Below are 25,520 nucleotides of genomic sequence, written 5' to 3' on the forward strand. Positions count from 1 at the left end.
TCATTCGCACAGCCTCCCCTTTCATTACACTAGTTATTTAAATGTGTTTCCCCATTAGAATGTGCGCTTCTTGAAGAAATAAACCATACTATTTATCTTTTCTTCAACACGGAATACTATCAATATTGGTAGTTGACCAAAAAAGGGAGGAAAGAAAAGGGTTTTTCAAGAAGAGACACAGATTATACATTTAGGTGCATGCAAAAGTACTAGGAAAAAGGAAATCCAAATTTATCCAGTTAGATCTTCCCACTGTGCCACAATAAAGAGAGTCCCATTTTCAAAGAAATTAACTTTTATTTGAAAGAAGACTACCCCCCCCCCAACGACTTCTAAGAACTCTATACAAACAGCCTGCCTAAACCATTGTCCCAATACCAAAATTTCTAATAGCAATTATACAATTGCTCTAAGTAATAAATAATAAAGGCTGTCCTTCACTGATTAATAAATTCAACACAAAAATCACACTTTACGTTTTTAAGTTTCAACAAATGTATTTTAAATACAACATGTTTTATAGGAGTCCACAAGCTTTTCATTTCTAAAAAAAGAAGTAATTTTTAGGGTTCAAAAATTATGTTCTTCAAAAGAAATGACCAAGTAAGTATTTTCTTCTATAGCTTCAAACTTTCTATACTTAACTATTTGACTGTTCCATGCCACCCCAGACAAACTTGACCTGACTGAACTACTACTAACTTCCCCAAAAGAAAGTTAAAAAAGGAGTTTGTAGTAAATGCAGACCTCTAATACAATGTCTAATACAATATCTAACACAAAAGAAGCTTTAAAAAGATCATTTCTTTCCTCATTTTGATAAGCTAGGAGTGAATTTTCCATGAAAGCAAAAAACAAACAAAAAAATCATTTACAAAGCATAACACGGGGGGGTTCCTTTTTTACTCAAGATGTTTAACTACTCAAAAATGACAATTACATCTTTAAGAATATAATAAAAGGGGTGGAAAATAGCAATACAATTGACAAAGTGGAGATGCTAAACAAACCAAAGATTTTTTAAGGGTTCTTTTTGAGGAGGAGAAAGGATTAGAAGCTTGGGGAAATCCAGAATTAAAAAAAGAGAAAAAGATGTCCTCAACTGCAACTGCTCTGCTTATTAATAGCGTCCTGCAAAAGAGTAAAAAAAAAAAAGTCAAATGACAATTACAGTTTCACTTGCCTAATATTTTCCCAACTATTTACAGTCACTATACACCCTAATTTTCTAAAATAAGCCATTAGTTACAAATTTGGTTCTTAATGTGACAAAAGCAAAAGTATACATACTTGGGCTGTAGGATCGAGATCTTGATCGTGATCTGTATCGACTATAATAAGGAGAAGGTGATCTTCTTCTGTAGGAGATAAAAGATTACTTAGCAAAGCACATAATCACTACACTGAAGCAGATAAAAACAAAAATTTCATCATTCAAACTAGTAGCAGATCTAAGATAAGCTATTAATTTTTCAATGCACCAACTATACAAGGTGAGTATTGGCCGATACAAATGCACATGCCTCTGCACTGCAATTAGAGTATCAACCACTGGACTGCCAGGGAAGTCCCATAGTTCACTCATTTTTATCAATACATATTAACTTAAAAGTGCCCATACTACTATTATCATCTAATTCAGAACAGAAATTGTAAGTTACAACATTACCTGTACCGGTAATCATAGTCTTCATATCTGTCGTACCCACGATCATATCCTCGATCATAGTAAGAATCTCGACGTCTGCCACCTCCCCCACCTCCACCACCGCCGCCACCGCCACCACCACCACTGCTGTAGAAAAAGGTGCAAATTCCACATCAACAGGAATGATTATTTGCTATCATTTAATACAAACAGATGCTTAAATAAAATGGAAGAAGCTAAGAGAGAAACAATAACCCTTTCATGCCAGTTACTTCAATGTCTTACTTTGTTGACTCCTATGGTATTCTGCTTGATATTTATTATACTGAAGTCCAGCACTAAAGGTTAAGGTCTGGTGTTCAAACATCTATCAGTGAATTTAAATTGTAAACCCTCTTTTCCTTGTTGTTTTCCTAACTCTTAATCATATGGACATTATTTTCACTTTAGTTTTCAGTGGGCTCTCCTTGTCAAATCCTTTTTTCTCCCAAGAGGCTTCACATTAAATGAAAGCCTATATTCCTTCTTTCACTCTCTGCTTTTAATATATTAAAAAACTTTTTCCTACACACAGAGGCTTCCAAGGTCACATAAATAGAACGAGAAGTATTTAAAAGCATACTTTTAATAATTTAATACATTTTTAATACATACATTTAATAATTTTTCTATTGTATACAAGAAAAGAGCTAGGAATGCACTTCAACTAGTTTTAATGTCCCCTTGCTCAAATATACATATAAAAAATTAAAGTGATTCAAATAATATATATATATACACACACACACACATTAAATAACTTTCAATTCTAATTACAAGGGAAAAAAGTTTTATCTTTTGATTAACCAAAGATGTATACACATTTCTGGTGGCTTTCTGACTCTTAAAATTCAGCTTAGGAAACTCAAAATCTTACTGAGTTGGTCTGCCCATGTATATGCCTGGTGTTGGTGTGTGTGCTCTCTTGGTGATAGAATAATCCACCCGAATTCTTCTACCATCCAGTTCCATTCCATTTGCCCTTTCCATAGCCTATAAAAGAGAACAGGCACAGAAAGTCATGCATAATTTACCAAGGGGAAACTTTCAAAACTGAAAATTTGGTAAACATTTCTTTCAAGTAAAAACAGCAAGGACTTGACATCTTAATTCCTGCTATATGCCTGTCAATAATAATGAATTTTCAATGTACACAAGAACACTTCCGCAGGCTTGTGTTAAAAGTTACAAAGAAGCAACCACAGAACCTGCAGAATTCTGAGGCTTCAGAATCTAGCTTCAGTCTGAGCAGTTCAAAGCAGAAAGTGCTTTTCAGTGAACAGGTCTAAACTAGTCAAGCCATTCCTTAAATAACATACTGCCACCTAGTGAGCTTCAAATACAAAGGAACTTTCTCATCTGCCACCAAGATTATACCTGTGCTCATATTCCCTATCATTCTGCCCTTTGGTACTAGTACTAATAAAAGCATTAATAAATCAACCACTTTAACATTTTAAGAAGCATTTTGAAACTAAGTGAAGCTGTCATTTCCATTTTACCTCACTCAGAAATAAACCTAAGGAGCAGGGGTGTCAAAAGGCAGGGCAAACAAGCTTCATATTTACACAAATTTTAACTGTGATATTGTCTGCACTTTTACTTCAGGTCAGATATCCTGGTATTTCTAAATTTACACCTTTATCCTTTATTGAGAACAGGAAAAAACAAAACACAAATATGCAACAATAAAAAACCACTAGTGTCTATCAGTATATGTCTATCATATAAATGCCTTCAACTGAGAGCATTATTTTGTTAGACTTATCCAGGTTTTTCAACGACACTACCACTGACATTTGGCAGTGGTTAATTCTGTGTTGTCGGTGGCTATCCTGTGCATTGTAGGATGTTTAATATCACCCTGCTTTACAAACAACAGATGTCAACAGCATCTATTACTGTTGAAAGATATGCTTTTAATATGACTATTTATACTATAACCAAACACTATTGATACAAAAAGCAATTATGACCTACACCCAACTACTGTCACATATAAAATGGTACAAAAAAGACAAGCCAGTAACCTTCTGTTCTTTAACAAATGAGCTTCAAAAATTCCTTAAAATGGAATTTTCAATTCAATCACCATGAACTTTTGAAGGCAAGCCTACTGCTTCCCCTACAATCCATTACCTAGTACATTACAACAACACTATTTAAAATCTCTGACATTGACTGGGATCATTCTGTTAGGCATATTAAGGGCACTAAACAAAAATGAAAAGGTATCAACTCTTTCCATTATAGAACAGAATGACAGATGAATATTAAAAGAATAGAAAAACAGAGCTCTGCATAGACAGGGAGATAATCAGACAAAAAAATTAAACATTGATTAAACCTAAACACAATTTTTTAAAAGTCAATGTAATCATTTGCTTAGAGCACGAATAAGGCTTTTTCAAAAGAGAACAGTTATATACACTTCATCTTTTCCATGTAACTCATAAACTACTTCACAAGGCCAGATTTTAATCAGGATATGCCTATACGCATTTTAGCTGGAAAGTGAAACTGAACATTCCAATTTTAACACTAACAGGCAGAGTTTAAACTATGTCAGAGAATTAAAGAGCACATAATGTTTATGGAACTGGAAATTTATTAATCAACTTTCAAAAGTTAACTCAATACTAAATAACGCACATCAGAAATTTTTCAAAGTGTCAAAAATAATTACAAAAAATTACCTCCTTTGAGTCATCTATTCTCTCGAAATAAACAAAAGCAAATCCCCGTGACCGTCCAGTTCGCTGGTCATAAACCACATTGACACCACTCAACGGTCCATATCGAGAAAATACTTCTCGAAGATCTCTCTCTGTTGTGTACAAACTGAGGCCAAACACTCCTAGACAAGTATTGGGATCAGGATTTGCCTGTTGAATAAAGATGTTATTTAAGCTCTAAATAAAAAAAAAAAAAAAACACAACAAACATCAGAAATACTTCTGCTTAGGGCACTTTACTCAATACACAAAATCACTTGGAAACAAGAGTTTAAAAGGAAAAAACCAGATGAGCTATATTTTACAGTTCATAGTACACTCAAGCCTTCTCTAGAATATACTTCAGGTTATAGACTGAATAAAAACGTCCCTAATTCACTAGTCCAGCAATTTTCAGAATACTAAGAATTTATCTTTAATGTCTATTTCTAGTTTATTCAAATGTTTTATATCCCCTATAGATCTGTACTCAACCTGACTTCATCTGCAATTGCTAATTAGACTCCCCTCTTCTATTTTCACTCTTTAGCAAGGGTATTCTTTCCAGATTTGAAAAATTAATGTGCTGATTTCAAAACACCATTAAATAATAGCAGACTCCATCACCGTTAAATAGAATCAAACCTCAACGTCACATATCCAAGACTCAATAATAAGGTAACCTGTCTCACGGAAAGGTTAACTGCGTTATTAATGCACTGAGGAACTTTGCATATTGCTCAATATAAGTGTTAGCTTGGTATTTCCTTGCTACCCTCTTCCCATGGTGAAACTTTTAATCTCAATATTTTCAAGTTAGCTTTTTATTTCAATTCTTGCAACATGTTTTCCCCCAAATTTCTTTTAATGATTCAAAAGTCAAGAAAAGAAAATATACTTGAATGAATATAAACAATATTCATATAGCAAAGGATGTTTCTGGAGTACCACTTTTAAACAGTGCTCTAGCTCTTACAAAAGCAAGATTTTATACTATGACTAAAGACACAGGAAACACATAAAAGGTTTTCATTAACTTAAAAAACCATATACCCTGCTGCCTGTATGTCTTCTCCGGTTAGACATTGGAGAATGACTTCGGCTCCTTCGACGTCGGTATTCTGGTGTATATGACCTACTTCGAGATCGTCTCCTATGAGAGTGAGAATGGGATCTGGATCGACTGTAACGTCTATGAGAATGCCTCCTTGACCTCGACCTTTGAGAGAAATAAATTTAGGTAAAAATACTGAAACAAAATGGCTAACGCTGTTAGAAATAAAAAACAAATGGACACCAGCTGAAGGCTCTCTGGACAAAACCAGATTAGTCATTAATTTAATCATCAAATACTTGAGACACTGCCTGCTCACCATTATAAGCTGCTTTGTATTAATAACATACCACTGAGCCTCATTCCATGTTTGGTTTGAGCGCTCCCTATTTGTAAACTGTCTTTTTTGGTATGTGCACAGTAAATTTTTACAAATTTTGTTAGTGATTCACCCACTTTACTTTAGCTTTCTGAACTTTTGACAATTCCGAGGACCTATACATATATCCCTGCTTGTTTTCAGCTTGCTTATCCTTTTAGAGGAAAAAGTATTCTTCCTCTTATAGACTACATCTCCTTTTTTCTAGTTAACTCTTTTCACCTTACCTTACAAACATGTTAAGGCTCCACCTTCTTTAAAAAGAAAGATATCAACTAGCACTAGAAAGAAAATTATTTAATACTCTACAACATGGATAAACCTTGAGGACATTATGGCAAGTGAAATAAACCAGTTATAAGAAGACAAATACTGTTATTTCACTTAGATGAGATACTTAAGAGTAGTCAAAATCATATAGACAGAAAGAAAGATGGTGGTTTGTCAGTGGCTGGAAGGGGAGGAGAATAAGAGTCCTTGTTTAACTCACAGTTTCAGTTTTACAAGATAAAAAGAATTATGGAGATGGATGGCTGTGATGAATGTACAGCAATATGAATGCATTTAATACCATACTCTTAAAATGGAAAAAAAAAAAGACATAAACAAACCACCAACCAACTACCATCACAATAAAATTGTTTGAGTCTTATTACCTTTTCAGTATAGTCCTATATTCCCTTCATGGTTAAGTATCATTTCCTCTCCAGTCTTTCCTTAGCCTGCTGCAATCTAGCACCTGCTAAATTAACTCATCACAACCTAAACTGCCCCCCTAATCTAACAGTCCTCATGTTTAATGGTCTTCATTTTTTCAAACCTTCTACAGTATCTCACCAATTTTTCTACTGCTGATTCCCTAGTTCATCTATTGTTTGATTATTTCCAATTACTCACATTCTTTTCATTGCAAAGAAAATGGAATTTCTTATTACTATTCATCTGATCCATCCTTAAATACCCAGACTAGTAGTGATGACAGTCATACAAAATAACTTCTATGAGGCATTCAATAAATATTATAAATGCTAAGGGCCGGAAAATTTAAACAATAAAGCTGGGAGATTTTACTAGGTAGGCAGGGGAAAAGTGTTCTAGGAATACCAAGAGCAAAGGTTCCTTGGCAAACAGTTCCAAGTTGGAATGAAAACAATAACATGAATGGCCTACTATCCAAAATAAATTAATCATGGGGAGGTGGGGTAGAACAAGAAAACACTTGTATCCATATAGGAACACTGAACAGGGTTTTCTATTTTCCTTAGCATTAATTTATAGTTTCAATTTAAAAAATAAAAAATATTAATAAAACTAGTTGTTACATAAAATACCAACTGTTACATTTAAATGTGTTGGTCGTAGGTATGGAGGGCTGACTGTACTATGCCATTTTACATAAGGGACTTGAGCCTCTGAGAGGGGCTTCCCAGGTGGTGCTAGTGGTGAAGAACACACGCAGGAGACTCAAGAGACAAGGGTTCACTCCCTGGGTCTGGAAGCTCCCTTGGAGGAGGAAATGGCAACCCACTTCAGTATTCTTGCCTGGAGAATCCCACAGACAGAGGAGCCTGGTGGGCTACAGTCCATAGGGTTGACTAGAGTCAGACATGACTGAAATGATTTAGCATGCACCCACGAGCATCTAAGAATCTGGCATCCACAGGAGAACCAATCCTGCCCCTTGCCAACAGATACTGAAGGAAGACTAAAGCAATGAAAAGTGACATGAGTGCCTATCCTTTCTCTAAGTCAGACAGTGATAAATATCATGAAAAAAAAAAAAAAAGAGTAAGGGAATAGTGTGTGTGCACTGGTATTTAATGTTCTCCAGTGGTACAGGAGCATAAAACTGAATCAAGTGATGATTTGAGAATATCATGAGGGAAGAATACTCTAGGCTGAGAGTAGCAACCACAAAAGTCCTAAAATGAAATTATGCTCACTTCTGTTTCCACACCCGAACTCTATGGAGCACAATTCTGCACATGTGGATTCAGTTAAATATGTAGAGTGGTTAGCAAATCAAGCGCTAGGCTGGATCCTGGATACAAGAGAGAAAAAGAACTAACTGTAGACTACAAGAAAAGTACAGCCTTCGATTCTTATTTCATGTCCCCCTGCAAGCATACACTATTCAGAGACATAAACTATGTCTTTTAATCAAGAAATTACAATGACTTATCAAAATAAAAATAACTGTCCAGATTGCTTTTAACTGTTCCTCCCACCACTCCACAACAGTACACCTGAGATCTCTGAAACAGTGAACCCTGCAATGGCTCACTAGTCTTTGTTGTAATCAGGGGAAGCGGCTGAACTCTGAATCACTCTAGCGCCACTTTCCAACAATTTATCTGATCAGACCATCAGAGTTCCCTCCTGGACCTAATGAGTCAAAATCTTCAGTTAAAGAATGCAGCTGTAATGTGAAACTTGGAAAAGCTCAAATCATTCTGATAACCAGTACCACGTACATATATCAACCTTTTCTGCATTAAATTGTATGCCAAGTCTCCAATGGAAAAAATTATCTTTTTGTTGTGCAAATATTGCTGAAATAATATCAAACAATAACCGTCAAATGCCAAGCACATTTAAATCAATCAACACATTTAATTTGCATTAACAAGTAACAGCTCTAGACTAATAGAGCTAACAAATTATTCTACCTTATCTAAGTCTTTATATCTGTAACATACCATTGATTTCTAAACTCCATTGTTAAAAAAAAATTTCATGATTTTGAGCAAAATTTCCAGAAAAAAATTGCAACAAAAATGAGGGATTTGGTAAAAACCACTTTGCCCAGAAAAATCCAAGAAAAGCATTTTAAACATACTCACATATTATTTTAAACACTTACCTGGATTTTGATCTTGATCGAGAATGGGATTCAGAGTGTTTGGAAACCCTTGATGGACTACGAGATCCTGACCTGCTCTCCGATTTTACACGAGCAGGAGTTCCCGTTGGAGATTTTGACTGAGAGCGAGACTCCTAACAAAGAAGACAGTATTACAAATGGCACTGGTCACATAGATGCCTAACACCTAACATTTAAAGTACCGTAATTATTTATATTGATTGCTCCTGAAAAACAAATGGTTAGGCAACACCCTCCAGAAAAAATTTCAGCTCATTAATAACCCATTGTTAATATTGCTAACTGTCCTCAATAATTCCCTACTTGAACCAGATCACCAATTCTCTATTAACTAAGTAATCATGCAAATTCATCTACAACTTGATCATACAGACACTGGAACATAAACCATACATTTACTTAACCTAGGACCCATTCATTCTTCCAGATTCTTTTAATTCTACTTCACTCTTGCTTTCTACTTCTCTTCATTCTTCATTGAGTTTTTCATTTTTCATACTTCGTGTATTCTTCCCCAAAACAATTCAAAATAGCCTTAAAAAATATTCAAGTGCTTCTATCTGACCAATCTTCTGTTCAATTTTTTCCCCCATTCAATTTTAATTTTCTGATCTTTAATACTTTTCATTAGCCTTCTTTTATCTTGATTTATCTTCCACATTCTTGGAAAAAACTCTTCAATTTCTTCACGAACATTAACCTTAATGGAAAAAGAACATTTAGTATATTTAAGCACGTGGGGATTATAAAACTCTGCTGGAGTTCAGAATGTTATCTACCAAATGGAAAAGCCAGCAGGTAAAGTGCAAATAACTAGTTTATTAAAAAAACAATTTTATAATCTTTAAAATTTTTCAAAACTCTAGTTTCTAACAATTAAAGAGAATTCACTGAATTTCTCTAAATGTTTTTTACCATACTGTTCACCCTCCTCCCAAGTTTCATCCTAGTTCCTAAAATGTGAGCAGTTTTAATATAAATACTTAATTCAAGCATAACTCTAACATTAACTGTAATCCCCCCATACCTATGTCTTAAGTTTTCACTAATTTATAACCTGAGGATTCCCAATGATCTCAAAATAAGCTTTCCCTAAGGCGGGCTAAGATACCAAGATATAGTTAAAGCAAAGCATCACAGGCTGGAATATCTGAATACACCTATCTAAACTCACCTATTATAGGACACATGCTGAGGTTCAGAGAAGTAAAACACAATTAGTAAAATTACTAACATTTCCTGATTGTTTGACCACTATCTTTGCTTACTCTGACTTTAACCAGAAAGATACAATCTGAAATAAAACAAGCATACTAAAAAAAAAGAAAGGGGGGGGGAAGAAATATAAAATTTAAAAAATTTCCCCTTTGGCTTTTAAGTTCCTAGTAGTTGTAAATTAGTATCATGGTCTTTATTGTTTATCCTATCTTTTTCACAGTTTTTGCATATTTTATATAGTTATGCATACGTATATTCCCTTCAGTGACTATATCATTTATCAGAAATCCGACTGGCTTCTAAAAAAATTGGATATAACTCAAAACTTTCCAAATCATTTAAAACTTATTAGAAGTCTGCTTTTAAAATTTTGATAGACATATGAAGAACTTATGACCAAAGCAGGATGGACAGTTTGGTTTCTCTGTCCACTTAACCGTTGATTATTAGTGAAAACAAACCCAATTTTCCACCAATTTTCATTTATGTCATTAAGATTATCATCCAACTTCCCTGAGGTTTTCCTTCAGGCTTATTTTTCAAAAATGGTACTATTGATGCTACCAGGCCTATTTTTTTTTTCAGATAAAAACAAACTGAAATACATAGCTACCCTTCTGTTCAACATCCACTTTCTCCATTTATTTACCTACAGAAAGTCTTTCACCACATCTCAGATACTTTCTAAATTTCTGGACAGATGCCTGGAACAGGCATAGCAATTTAGGTTTTTTCATTCACTGAAACGGTAAAAGCAGCATATTCAGGACTAAAAACAGAAGTATGGCCACTCATTTGTAATTGAAGTCTCATAGGCCAGTTCATTACCTATATTTCATTAGGTAAAAATATACCCCCCTCCTTTCTTTTGGCTTTCCCTTATATAAACAGATCCCTTGGTATAAATCTACAAACATCACTACAGCCCTTGTTATATACACAAAAAACTTTGTGTTTTGTGTGCTCTGATACTCTTAAAACCTTTAATTTTTAAGACAGAAATAGGTTTATATTATTAAAGACTTCTATCTTAAAAAGACTTCCCTGGTGGCTCAGACGGTAAAGCATCTGCCTACAATGAGGGAGACCAGGGTTCAATCCCTGGGTCGGGAAGATCTCCTGGAGAAGGAAATGGCAACCCACTCCAGTATTCTTGCCTGGAAAATCCCATGGACGTAGAACCTGGTAGGCTACTGACCCTGGGGTTGCAAAGAGTAGGACACAACTGAGCAACTTCACTTTCACCATAAAAACAATAGTAGAAAATTATTCAATAGTGCTGAAAGTAACCACCTTTTAGGTATTAATGTTAACAAGGTAACTCAGTAACAATTTAAATTTTAAATCTCATTTCTGGGATAGCAACCCACTGGAAAATGTATAATTTTCCTTTTACTTTGTTAGCAAAAGCTAAGATATGACAGAATATCTTTTGGTTTTTATTATCCAAGGTGTCACAAATACCTAACCTCCTCTGTTACCTACCCTTCAATTTTTATATCAGGGAAACCTCAAAATGCATCTATTTTTTTCATGGAATCATTCAAGGTTAAGAAAGAGTGCTCATAACTCCCCCTTTAACTTATAAAGATGTCAGTCATTTTAACTTCAAAAAACAATTTAGAAACATCTAGCTAAAAAGGTAAATCAACAACTGTCAGTAAACTTAAACTAAAAAATAAAACTACAGAGCATAAAAAACTTTTACTCGTCACTGTGCATTAGAAATTAGACTATAATAAGCCCTTTGTGGACAAATGCTAGATTATTCTTTTCCATCTTTGACTATCTTCATTATGAAATGGTAATATCAACTTTTCCTAAAGAAATTCATACAACTATTCAGAATCTGGAAAAGGAATCGAAACTGCAAAGAGAAAAATAAATATTGAGAAGGGTTTTATCTGTCCCGTTTCACTAGAGACTACTTAACCTGCTCTTAAATCTGTCAAGAACTTCTGCCAATTCCTAAGTAACCTGCATCTGGACCCACCAACCAATACAGTGCCTACTTGAAATGGGCAGATTAATGACTCAACCAAGTCATATCACAAATTTTAATAGAAATAGATCTTAAGTAGGCTTCTAGTCTACCTTACCTACTATAAACCAGGAGCTGGGCAGAAAGTTCTCACAGCACAACCTGCTTAGTGTTTTTTTTTTTTTTAACTATTCTTTGTTAACAAGATGCCTCTAGTGGTAGCTGAAGTACACAGCCAAAAATAAAAAGGAGCTAGCTACGATTTCTAAGAAACTACTATAGTGTATCCCATACAAGTAGTTTAAGAATTGTCTATGTATAAATATACCATGACCATGTACTTAATCTAAGAATTATCTATGTGTAAAAATATTATAACCATGTACTACTTTTTAATCAGGAAAAAGTTTATTAAATACGCACATGTAGTTGCAGAACGAGAAAAAATCCTACAGCAAATAACTGCAGTGTCTTTTAATACAGCTAGTATATTATAGGTGGAAAACAAATTCCAACCATATGTATGCTTAATACTTAAAGCCCATTAAAATAAACCAATAAAAACGTTATGCTATAGCCCATTCTAATATTATGACAAGGCAAATTCCAAGGCAAATGCCAAGTAATCGTGCCAAATTTACAGAAGTCCAAGTCTATGTGAATACAGCCTAAGTTTTTAAGACAGATTCTCAAAATGTATTTCCCTACTACTTTGTAAAATTGAGAGATTTTCACAGAAACATACTAGCGCGTTTAGGTGAACTATACTTGGGGGTGGGAGGGATTTAAATTACCCAAATAACTTATATTTATTGTACTAAGAACTTCATTCTTTAGGACTTGTAGACAACAGTCTGTGTTTATTCAATTCATGTATCTCAGTCTTTCAGTTTATAGCAGTTCTGCTTCCTTCCTTTTGAGTATTAAGCTGTTTCTTTTATAGATCCTTAAGCTTATAAAAAAATATTTTCACTTTTTAATCCATAACTAGTATTAGAGCAATTTCTTAAAAAGAAAATACCAACTGCTCAAACATTAGCTATTTAAAATAATTTACCTTCTTTTAAAGTCAAGTATGCTGCATCTTAAGTGAGATTAAAGTGGTTTTTGTATCTACAAAGGCTCACAGATATTCTAACCTGTATGTCTTTATAGTCTCTGAAGTTTGGAATAGTTTTGGCAATGTGTAAGACAAATTATTAAAGAATTGGCAGTTAAATTTAAACTCATGCACACAGTGAAACTACCTGTAAAATTTACAAATCTTTCATACAAATTTTATTTAGGCCATGCCATGTGGCTTGTGGGATCTTAGTTCTCTGACCAGGGATCAAACCCTTGATCCCTGTGAAACATGGATTCCTAACCACTGGACCACCAGGAAATTTCCTTCTTTAACTTTAAACGAGGTTCATAAACTAGTCAGTTTATATGCTATGATCAGTTGTCCAAAAAGCTAGAGCATAAGTGGCAACTTCAAAGGTATAGAAAATAAATGTAAAAGGACTAAAGTAGTTTAGTTATATTAAAACAAACCACTAAGAAGCCATTACAAAATTTCCTACTTATGTTCTCATCTTTTAGTGTTACGGAGTATTTACAAATCTTGAGTAAGTAAGATAATAGGGCCTTAGTTTCAAGGAAAAAATTTAACTTTTCTTCTGCCTCAGACTGTTCAGGCCTAGTCTCACACTTTGGTGAAAATCATGAAACAATAAAGATCATACAGAACTACATTATGGCAGTAACTTAAAGGAAGGAGGGGAAATCACATTTTCTTTCATTATTTCCTTCTCAATTTTTTTCTTTTTACAGTGTTTACTGATTCCCCATCCAATCATTTACCATTTTCTCATCTTCACTTCTATCCTACTAAACTGGTTACGACGTGTGAACAGTAAGTATTAACTCATTCAGCTTGAGGATATATACCTTTTATACCCAAAGGGGAGGGGTCTCAGGGTTAGTTACAGGATGACTGAGCACCCACTGATGCTATCAAGAGGTTTTCACAGCATTTACAAGCTCTGCTGGGAGGGACTGGGGGCAGGAGGGGAAGGGGCCGACCGAGGATGAGACGGCTGGATGGCATCACTGACTCGATGGACGTGAGTCTGATTGAACTCCGAGAGATGGTGATGGACAGGGAGGCCTGGCATGCTGCGATTCATGGGGACACAAAGAGCTGGACACGACTGAACTCAACTGAAAAAACTTATGCTGATTACTCAAGGCCATTTTTACACTTGTATACTACACACTATACCGTAAGGACGTAACTTCAGTTCATTTACAAAATTAAGTCCATAAACAAAGTTTATCTGTATTATAAAAAATGACTCATCTCTAAATATTAAAATCCCTTGATAGACTTTCAGATCCCATGACTCTTCATACTCATTTTAGGAATGGTACAAATTCTACGTAGTAACTATGGCAAATCTGTAGAAGTACAGTTAGGCATCCTGGGTACAACTGGTTGTACTGTTCCTTTTAAAAGAGCACCCTTCAGCGAAAGAATCTCAAATATAAAAATTTGAATGTTAAAACATTTCCTTAAGTTTTACAAATTCTCTGCTTAAATAAATGGATGGGGAGAACAAAAAAGTATTAAAATTGGATACATATTACTTCAGGAAAAAAAATTAAACTCAAGAGACACAGACTAGTCCCTAAGTTTAACAATACTCGTACTAAAGAACGGAAGCCTTACTCTTTTGCAACTGGTTGATGTGATGAGATATGTAAAATAAAACTGCTGAAGACGCTGGACTAAGTTTTTTTTTTTTTTAAACCTAAACTGCTAACATTCTTATCTATAAAATTGGTATTTCAATTTTATCTGTATTCATTAAAAAAAAAAGAGGGTTTTTTTAAAAAAAAGAAACTAGTGGCCATGCTGGGTTTCTAATGGCACAGTCATCACCCTTATTATTACAAAACAGGTTTCAAATAAGAAAAAACAAAAAATCTTCCCCTATTTTTGATATTCTTTAACAAAATATCTTAACACACACAAATTTAAATTCCAAACTGATAGATGAATTTGCGTTTTGCTCTTCACTTTTACTATCCAGTTAATCATCTCATATATTAAGAATGGCAATACTAGGGTCTCTTAAAAATATCCCAGCTACTCAAGAAGCCAGAACAAGCTCTCAAAACAGGATGCCGGAATAAGTAGTATCCTTCCTCTTCAGCAATTCTACTAAGTATACACAATCATGTAATTATAAGATAGACTCCTACATGATAAAGAATCCTTAACCTAGATTAAAAACTCAGGGCCATTGTTTTCATTAAAAAAATTTTTTTTTAATTTTTAAAACTTCAAATTTAAAGAGGGGAATAAATAAAATAACAAGAAAATATTAATTTCCATTCCCCTTAATTTCTATCAAGGATACTAAAATTTTTTGAGATTGAAATCCTAATTTTAGTTGAAGTTGTACACAGCAAACTATTTGTTATTTTTATGAAGATGACATGCAAAAATAGTCAGCTCAAGTGCCAATCTCACTCCTAACTCCAAATAAAGATAGTTCCACTTAAAATTCTGTTACCTTGATGCACATACCAAGCAAATGGACTTATTTTAATAAGTATCGCTATTCTTCTGGATCCCCTGAACTCCTCTATGCTCATTCTTTACATCCCACTGCTGTCCAGTTTAGATAAGACTTTTCTTAAGCTCCTTCCTTAAATATTTTAAGTGTGCCCTGCTGCTCTTCCTCTGCTATTTTCTGTTCTAAAGAAACAAATTCCTTTCATTATGCTACTCTCATAAGAATCTATCGATGGCTCCTTACCACATATTGGATTAAGTCCAAATTCCTAAATCTAGAAATCAAACTCCTCCACTATCTGACTACAGTCAAGCCTATGTAGTCTAGCAACCTCCCCATTGTCTCATTCTTACAATCAATATTCATATTTCCCTTATCATAATATGCACTGTTAAGTTTTACATACTAAATAACTTTTTCTTTCCTCTGGGCTCACAAAATCATTCAACTTCATTTTCTGAATTTCTTATTAATTCTATCATACAGTTGATTATATTCTGACTTTTACCCAGATTTGAGCTATCAGTTATCACAAATCAGACTCCAAATTCTCTCCTTTGAGAACATCTGGTCTTTACAAAAAAGTGAAGAGATACTTAATACCTTCGAAGGGAATATGACTGATTAACTGCTAGGGTGACTTTTAACAAAAATTCAGCTAACTATATTTTCTTTTGTAAAGCTCTTTTATGTTTTAGGAAACTCAAGAGATAATTCTCTATAATGGAAAATTAAGTTCTTGTAATTGTTTTTAGCAAACTCAATTAACAGGTCTGAGACACTGACATGTAGTGTGTGCTCCTTTAAGAAAGTAATCAAAATATATACATAGCATATTTTTTGCATGCAATAAGCAATGGATTGGGACTTGCAAATCTCAGATTCCTGGCTGCATTGTCCTTTGGGTATCAGTTTTTAATTTCTAAAATGGTAAGAGTTCTCCAGCCACTGTAAATTAGAAAATATGTCAAAGATGGTGAGGGGGGAGACTGTAAAATGCTATAAAAGTAGGAACTATTAGTATCAATCCTGTTTCTTTAATATGTTTCAAAGTTTCCATAGAGTCACTCTCTACTTTTAAATATCTTTTCAATAAGATATGGCTAACATTATGTTGTTTATTCCTTACATAAATGAAATGAAATCTTTAACACTGACCTATTGATGTTTTCTTTGTCTTAATCAAAAAGTTTGAAGTATAACAACTACTTAAAACATTTCAGAAACACCATTTAAAAATCCTTTTCTGAGACTCTCTAAAACGTTATTACATTTACGTACAAAGATAACACAACAATTTTATTTTCTAAAACCAAGGGCACTATAGTTTAAAAACTAAAAGCACTGCTGAATATGAAACTGCTTTAAGAGAATAACAACAAAAAAGTACATCATCAGAAAAATGTCTCCCACTCTTCCAATTCTTCTTCCAATTATAAACAAAGACAATTTACCTCAACCTACCAAAACAAAAAACAAAAAACAGAAGGTAACTGGTGAACATACTGAGTTCATTCACTTGGGTATCAGATGTGAAAAAGTATTTCCTATGACCACGAACACTGTAAAAGAGGAGGAAAAGGTAAAAATGCCTTTTCCTATTAAAATATATAGTTAATGCCGACATGCATTTTAGCTTAAAATTGGGTAGGAATCTTACATATATTACTTTCTTAGCTGGGTAAGGTAACAATTACCTAGAACTTGCCAACTTTCTCAATTTGATGACCCCCCCCCCAAAAAAAAGGTAAGACCTCAAAGGAAAATAAGGTCCCCAAAGTAGTTCTCTTCAATTTCCCACAAACCAAAACAAACATTAACTCCCCAAAACTGTACTTAACTGACAGTAAAATTTCTTCCCATTATTAGCTAACATTTTCAAAACAAGAAGCAGCTTACGACTACCTATTACCAAGTATTACATGATTTTTTAAAAAGTTTTGTTGGGACCATCAATACTTCACCCTAAAAAATGAGCAGGTAATTCATTGATATCTACAGGCTTCAGATTTTAATAGAGAAAACCAATCTTAAAGGCATTCAAGATAGCTTTTTTGTCTTAAACTCAAAAAGAACAAAAGTCTAAATCGACCTTCTTCTGGTTTATCTGTTTCCAGATGCTTATGAGCGTCTAAAAAAAGACAAAACTCATTCCTTCCAGCGCACACCTAAAGTGTTTTTGATGCGTTTCCCCTAGTGACCAGAATGCCAACACAGAAAATGCTGCCTGGGGATTGTTTTCTTTACAGGGTTTTACACTATCTCACTTCCATCAATTTTCACTACAAGGGTAACTTCCGAAATATAACCCAATCACTGCTAAACGCCCTAGTATCTTTAAGCTGAGGATAAGGTATCTTTGTGATGTTTATATTCATCATCCAAAATAATGAAAAACTTCGAGCCCTCTTTGCTGGAGGATGGGTCGAGAAGAGAACTGGGAGAGAGAGGGGCTGGAATTTTCAGGTAACCTTTTTGAGTTAAGAGAATAGCACAAACTATTGTAAAAATACTGAGCAATGAAATTTGTTCAGTTATGTAAGATTAAGACAGAAGAGTCCTTTTTGTTTTTTACCGTAAAAACCTGTAAAGGAGTGGTGAGTGTTTAAAGGTCATAGGAGGAAAAGCATTGGAAGTTGAGATATAAGGAAGAAAGAAAGAAAAAAAAAAGCCCAACATTAAGGAATTAGAAAAATAAGGCGTTGTAGCATTTCCACATTCATTTTGAAGTGAAAAGAAAGCAGAAGGGACATTAAAGGAGAAGGGCTCCTTGCGTAGTTTTCCCCTCACAGCTCTCGTCTTAAGAACGCTTAAGGGTCGGTGCGGTCGTTGACTAACCACTTCATTGGGCTCGTCCCACCTTCAACCTCAAGGCTTTCGCCTTTATAGACGCAACGCCGCCGGTTCCAACAGAGACGCGGCCGCTCACTGCAATAGAGAGCCAAGGAGACACAGGCCCCAGCTAGTCCCGCGCCAGCTTCTCCCCGCCCGGACAGCAGCCCCGCGCACTTTCGACCCCGAGACCCTCTACGATGCTCGGGGTCGCCAGAAACGCCACCGCAGGAAGCACCTACCACTATCCGGCCGGAGGGGAACTCCCTGCCGTCTCCTCCCGCCCCACCGCGACGGGGACCCACACCTTGGAACAGCGATAAGGAGCCTCGGGGTGGGGAGAAGGCAAGGTGCCCCGCGGGGGGGTGGGAATCGGACCCAGGAGTCGGGCTATCAGTCAGTCTCCAAAAAAGGGGGAAGGGGGGTGATCCGTGATATTTGGGGCAAGAGTGTAACCCAGAAGCCATCTTGGGATGTGAAGAAGCGACCTCGATGGCTCCAGAGGCTGCTCCCAGCGGGACCCCGCAGGACTCCCCGCAACCCCGCCCGACCGCGCTCGTCCCCGTGAAACCCCGAGCATCGGGGCCGCCGCCGAAGACGGCTCCCGCGGCTTTGTACTCACTCTGCCCTCGAAGTTGTTCTCCTCTACATCACTCATGTCGGCCAGGCGCTCCCCAGAACTAAATAAGAGACAAGTCTCGGCTTGAGGGCCGATGGCCTAATCAACCCGCTGACTGGACCGTGGGGAGGAGGAAAGAGTCGGCAACAACGGCCGCTCCACTCCACTCCCACTCGGTCGCAGGCTCCGGCAAAATGGCGCCGGCACCGCCAGAAACCTTCTGGCCTCCCTAGTGTACGACGTAAGGGGCGGAGCGTATCTGTGACGTCAAGAGGCCCCGCCCCCAAGGAGGCTTTGTGCTGGCCTGGGCCTAGCAACGCCCGCCGCAGAAGCTCTGACCCTCCACGCCTCGGAACCGACCGCCCACCTGACGTTCGAATTTCAGACTCCTTCTTAAGCGTCAGTCCTTTTGAAGATTTTCAGTCACCACATAAGCTCTTATTGACTTTAGTCCCTTTATATATTTTTCAAGTAGATTTAGATGGAACAGAAAAAACTGGAATCGTCTTCATAATTAGTAGGTTTTTTATTTTGAATGGTTTCAGTCAGCACTCAACTTTTCTTCAGCATTTGCTGTCATGCTATTGAAGTAATTTATTCACAGATGGAATTTATAATCAGTTCACTCCTCCCTGAGACAACTGTGTCAATTTTTAAAATAATGCTTATTTCCCTGCTAATCTTTTTAAATTAATTTATTTAATTATATATTTATTTTTGGCTGTGCGGGTCTTAGTTGTGGCATGGGGACTCTCAGGTTGAGGGGTGCTGGTTCAGTAGCCCTGAGACATGTGGGATCTTAGTTCTCTGACTATTTAAACCTTGTCCCCTGCACTGGAACACCACTGGACCACCAGGGAAGTTCCCTAACTAGTCTTTTTTAACTCAGATGTTTCTATAAATCTTCATAGTCAAAACTCCCAAATCTGTCGGCTGCTGCTGCTGCTAAGTCGCTTCAGTCGTGTCCGACTTTGTGCGACCCCATAGACGGCAGCCCACGCGGCTTCCCCGTCTCTGGGATTCTCCAGGCAAGAACACTGGAGTGGGTTGCCATTTCCTTCTCCAATGCAGGAAAGTGAAAAGTGAAAGTGAAGTCGCTCAATCGTGTCCGACTCTTTGCGACCCCATGAATTGCAGCACGCCAGGCCTCCCTGTCGGAGAAGGCAATGGCACCCCACTCCAGTACTCTTGCCTGGAAAATCTCATGGCTGGAGGAGCCTGGTAGGCTGCAGTCCATGGGGTCGCTAAGAGTCAGACACGACTGAGCGACCTCACTTTCACTTTTATGCATTGGAGAAGGAAATGGCAAGCCACTCCAGTATTCTTGCCTGGAGAATCCCAGGGACTGGGGAGCCTGGCGGGCTGCCGTCTATGGGGTCGCACAGAACCGGACACGACTGAAGCGACTTAGCAGCAGCAGCAGCAGCAGGCCTCCCTGTCCATCACCAACTCCCGGAATTCACTCAAACTCACGTCCATCGAGTCGGTGATGCCATCAAGCCATCTCATCCTCGGTCGTCCCCTTCTCCTCCTGCCCCCAATCCCTCCCGGCATCAGAATCTTTTCCAATGAGTCAGCCCTTCGCATCAGGTGGCCAAAGTACTGGAGTTTCAGCTTTAGTATCATTCCTTCCAAAGAACACCCAGGACTGATCTCCTTTAGAATGGACTGGTTGGATCTCCTTGCAGTCCAAGGGACTCTCAAGAGTCTTCTCCAGCACCACAGTTCAAAAGCATCAATTCTTCAGTGCTCAGCTTTCTTCACAGTCCAACTCTCACATCCATGCATGAGCACAGGAAAAACCATAGCCTTGACTAGACCGACCTTTGTTAGCAAAGTAATGTCTCTGCTTTTGAATACTTGGTTTCAAATCGTGGTGATACTTTCTGAGATGACTTTGAGCCTTATTTGCATTTTGCATTTTTAAAATTAGTTTCCTCATAAAACTTTTTTTCCCCATAATACTTTGTGATGAAAGGTTGATGTGAACCTTCAACCACAGTTCTATGTTAGGAAAGGTAATTGAAGAACATTATTAAGATTTCTACCCCTGGTCTAGATTTCAAGACTTGACTGTGTCTGCTGTTGATAGAGCTAACCATATATACTATCTGCTTTAAATTTTTATTTATATTTTTGGCTGCTCTGGATATTCTTTGCTCCTTGGGCTTTCTCTAGTTGCCAAGAGCAGGGCTACTCAAGCACGGCCTCTAGGGCTCGTGGGCTTCCGTAGTTGTGGCACAGGACCATAATTGCTCAGCATACTGTGGAATCACCCTGGACCAGAGATTGATCCGGTGGCATGTTCCTTGCATTGGCAGGTGGATTCTTCACCACTGGCCCACCAGGGAAATCTTATAACATTGGCTTTGTAAAAAAAATTTATTGAAATATAGTTGATTTATAACATTGTGTTAGTTTCAGGTGTACAATAAAGTGATTCAGTTATCTATGTATATATAAAATTCATTTTTTACAATCTCTTCCATTATAGGTGTTTATAAGCTATTGAGTATAGTCTCCTGTGCTATACAGTAGGTCCTTAATGGTTATCTATTGTATATATAGTAGTGTGTATATTTCGGAGAAGGCAATGGCACCCCACTCCAGTACTCTTGCCTGGAATATCCCATGGACGGAGGAGCCTGGTAGGCTGCAGTCCATGGGGTCACTAGGAGTCGGACACGACTGAGGGACTTCACTTTCACTTTTCACTTTCATGCATTGGAGAAGGAAATGGCAACCCACTCCAGTGTTCTCGCCTGGAGAATCCCAGGGATGGGGGAGCCTGGTGGGCTGCCATCTCTGGGGTTGCACAGAGTCGGACACGACTGAAGTGAATTAGCAGTAGCAGCAGTGTGTGTATTTTAATCCCAAACTCCCAATTTATCCTCCACCTTTTCCCTCTGGAGCTATGAATTACCAAACTGTATGACTGTGAGTCTATTTCTGTTTTATAAATAACTTTATTTGTATTAATCTCATTTTCTAGATTCCACATATAAGCGATATTATATATTTATCTTTCTCCATCTAGCTTACCCGATAACCTCTGAGTCCATCCATATTATTGCAAATAGCACTATTCCATTCTTTGTTTTTAATTTTAAATTTATTTTTTAATTGAAGGATAATTGCTTTACAGAGTTATGTCCACTGTGTGTGTATATATACATACAATACATATATATAAATATATGTATGTTGTTTAGTCACTAAGTTGTATGTATATATATATACATATATCTATATCACATCTTTATCCATTCACCTGTCAATGGACAGGTTGCTTTCATGTCTTGGGTATTGAAAGTAGTGCTACAGTGAACATTGGGGTGCATGAATCTTTGCAAATTATGATTTTCTCTGGATATATGCCCAGGAATGAGATTGCTGGATCATATGGTAGTTCTATTTTTAATTTTTAAAGAAACCTCCAAACTCTCCACCAACAGTGTAGGAGGGTTGCTTTTTCTCCACATCCTCCCCAGCATTTATTAGTTGTAGACTTAAAAAAGTATTTATCCACCTACTTGGCTGTGTCGGGTCTCAGTTGTGGCACATGGGCTCAGTAGTTGTGGCCCAGGGGCTTAGTAGCTCCACAGCACATGGGATCATAGTTCCCTGACCAGGGATCAAACTCTCATCCCCTACCATGCAAGGCGGACTCTAAAGCCATTTTTTGATTGAGTTGTTTGTTTATAACATCTACTTTTAAAAAAGATAGATGCAATAGGCCAGATACCATTTGAACCTCCTTTCACTGGGTCTTGTTGCAGCATGTGGGATCTAGTTCTCTGACCAGGAGTCAAACCAGGGCCCCTTCCACTGGAAGTGTGGGGTCTCAGACCCTGGACCACCAGAGAAGTCCCTCAGTCAATCTTAGTACCATTAAAAGTGAGGCACTTCTTGATGTGATCAAGTAAGAACTACGAAGCACCTTCTTTAAGTATTCATGATTCCTTCAAATTCAACTCAAATCTGATTAAGGCTTAGATCTAACCAGCAATTTATATGAAATATAGGTGATAGACAAATATGTTTTAAAAAACTGACCAAACACCAAGAAGAAGTAATCAGGTTTCATAGGACAAATAACCTGATTTCCCCAACAAATTAAATAAATTTAAAAAGAAGGGTATAAGAGGAAGGTGGGCTATCAAAAAGTAAGTCTTAAGAGACATAATCAAATATGTGCCTCATGATTTTGATTCAAACCAACTGATTCAAGACACCAAAATTTGAATTAAGCCTGGGAATTTGATCATTTTCAGGAATTAATATTAGCAGATGTAATAATGTTAAGGTGGATATGTTTAAAGAAAAAACATCTTTACCATAAAATGACATCTTGGACTTGCTTTAAATTATTCCAGAAAGAACCCAAATAAATAAATATATATTGTGAATATAATGAGGATACTTACTGTTAAAATTGGGTAATGGATATGTAAGAGGTCATGATGGAAACAAACAGGTTTTTTGTTTAAATTTTCCATAATAGTTTTTTAAAAAAAATATTGCAAGAAACTGCTTTTCTTGTGTCACATTATACTGATACAGAAAGCACTTTCAAAAGAAAAAGTCAAAAACTGTTTTCACAACTTTACAATAAATAACATTTCAGAGACAGTATTTTGAAGGGTAATAATTATTTGAACAAAGTTCTATTTTTCTCTTTTCATTTTGAAATAATTTCAAGCTTATTGTTTTTTAAAGTTGTAAAAATAGTACAAAGAATTCTCTTCACTCAGCTTCCTCAAGTGTTTTTGTGTTGCATATTGTTTTTGTCCATTTGCTAAGTCTAGTCTGACTCTTTGCAACCTCATGGGCTGTAGCACACCAGACTCCTTTGTCCTCCACTATCTTCTGGAATGTGCTCAAATTCACTGAGTTGGTGATACTATCTAACCATCTCATCCTCTGCCATCCCCTTCTCCTTTTGCCTTCAATCTTTCCCGGCATCAGGGTCTTTTCCAGTGAGTTGGCTGTTTGCATCAGGTGGCCAAAGTACTGGAGCTTCAGCGTCAGCAACAGTCCTTCCAATATGTAAGTATTCAGGGTTGATTTTCTTTAGGATTGACTAGTTTGAATCTCCTTGCAGTCCAAAGGACTCTCGAGAGTATTCTCTAGCACCACAGTTCAAAAGCATCAATTCTTTGGTGCTCAGCCTTCTTTGTGGTCCAACTGTCACATCTGTACATGACTACTGGAAAAACTATAGCTTTCCTATACAGACCTTTGTGGGTATAATCATCAAAACCAGGAATTTACATACTACTGACTAATCTGCAGACTTTATTCAAATTTCATTAATTGTCCTACTGGTCACCCTTTTCTGGGCAAAGATCTAATCTAGGATTATGCACTGCATTTAATTGTCATTTCCCTTTAATCTGGATAGCTTCTAAGTCCTTGTCTTTCACCTAAAGTCATTGAAAGTTTTGAAGAATACTGGTCAGCTGTTCTATAAACATACCTCAAATTGGGTTTGTCTGACATTTTTTTCTGATTAAATCAGTGTTACACATTTTGGCAAGAGTATCACAGAAATGATGCTGCATTCATCTCAGTGTATCATATCTAAAGGTTCATAATGTCATATGTCTTGTTACTGGTGATGTTAACTTCAATTACTGTTTATCAAATAGTAGTTGCTGGATTTCCCCACTGTAAAGTTACTTTGTTTCTTTTAGTAGTGAAAAAGTATCTTGTGGGGAGATTTTTTTTGAGACTCTGTAAATATTCTCCTTCTCAATACTTTCTTGCCAGCAACAAGAATTACCCTACCACTTGTCAAACAGTGGTTTTATATTTCCATCATTTCTTCTACATTTATTAATTGGAATTCTATTCTAAGGAAAACCTTTCTATCTTCTCTCATTATTCTTCTCCCATTATTTCTCTCTTCTCAATTATTCATTTTTATCAATATGGGCTCATGGATATTTATTTCATTCTATGTGTTCTAATTCATTGGTATCATTTTGTTGCTCAAATTGTCCTCGATTTGTCCATGAAGAGTCTCTCTAACTCTCTGTTTGAGTTAGTTTAAAATTTTAAATTTTTTTATGTTTAAACATATGTATGTTTAAACAGATATGTTTATGTCTGTTTATATCTCTTTTCCATTTTCCTGTTGGATTTGTCCCTCAATTTTGAAGAGTTTTTAATGTATTACGACATTGCCCTTTTATCTGTGATGTATGTTATAAGAATTTTCTCATAGTTTGTGAGTTGCCTTTTGGTTTTGCTTATGGCATTTTTTGCATACAGTTGTTTTACCTACAGTTGTTTACATGTCGGATTTGTTCATTTATTATTGCTTTTGATTTTAAATCATAGGAAACCTTACACTGAGGTTAAAGGAGAATTTACTCATGTTTTCTTGCAACAGTTATGTAGTTTCATAAGTTATATTTAGGTTCTTGATCCATTTTGAGTTTATTCTCATGTATGATGTGACATATAGCTTTTTCCAGATAGCTACCCAGTTGTCCCAGCAATGTTTATTAAAAACCTCATCTTTGCTGCAATGATGTAAGATTACACCTTTATTATATGCTAAATTTCCTTATGCATTTAA

At 36.4% G+C, this 25,520-nt stretch overlaps 1 protein-coding gene across 1 annotated transcript; it reads right to left on the reverse strand.

Moving 5' to 3' along the window:
* Window positions 1–523: 523 nt before the first annotated feature.
* Window positions 524–19,112, reverse strand: TRA2A (transformer 2 alpha homolog). The gene is made up of 8 exons (XM_052638809.1): window positions 18,938–19,112; window positions 8,698–8,831; window positions 5,455–5,620; window positions 4,384–4,572; window positions 2,565–2,680; window positions 1,670–1,795; window positions 1,291–1,358; window positions 524–1,131 (listed from the first exon to the last, which is right to left on the reverse strand). The coding sequence occupies exons 1-8, from the start codon at window positions 18,971–18,973 to the stop codon at window positions 1,121–1,123; spliced, it is 846 nt and encodes a 281-aa protein (XP_052494769.1). The 5' UTR covers window positions 18,974–19,112; the 3' UTR covers window positions 524–1,120.
* Window positions 19,113–25,520: the final 6,408 nt, after the last annotated feature.

The sequence above is a fragment of the Budorcas taxicolor genome, chromosome 4 (genome assembly GCF_023091745.1).
Source record: "Budorcas taxicolor isolate Tak-1 chromosome 4, Takin1.1, whole genome shotgun sequence".
Taxonomy (NCBI): Eukaryota; Metazoa; Chordata; class Mammalia; order Artiodactyla; family Bovidae; genus Budorcas; species Budorcas taxicolor.

What these genes read in the sequence shown, in the direction of transcription:
- TRA2A (XM_052638809.1), bottom strand. Translation starts at nt 18,973, where the DNA reads ATGAGTGATGTAGAGGAGAACAACTTCGAGGGCAGA. An exon ending in AGAACAACTTCGAGGGCAGA is followed by an intron (nt 8,832 to 18,937) that starts GTGAGTACAAAG and finishes CTTCTTTGTTAG; the next exon opens with GAGTCTCGCTCTCAGTCAAA. An exon ending in TACATGGGCAGACCAACTCA is followed by an intron (nt 1,796 to 2,564) that starts GTAAGATTTTGA and finishes CTTTTTCTACAG; the next exon opens with CAGTGGTGGTGGTGGCGGTG.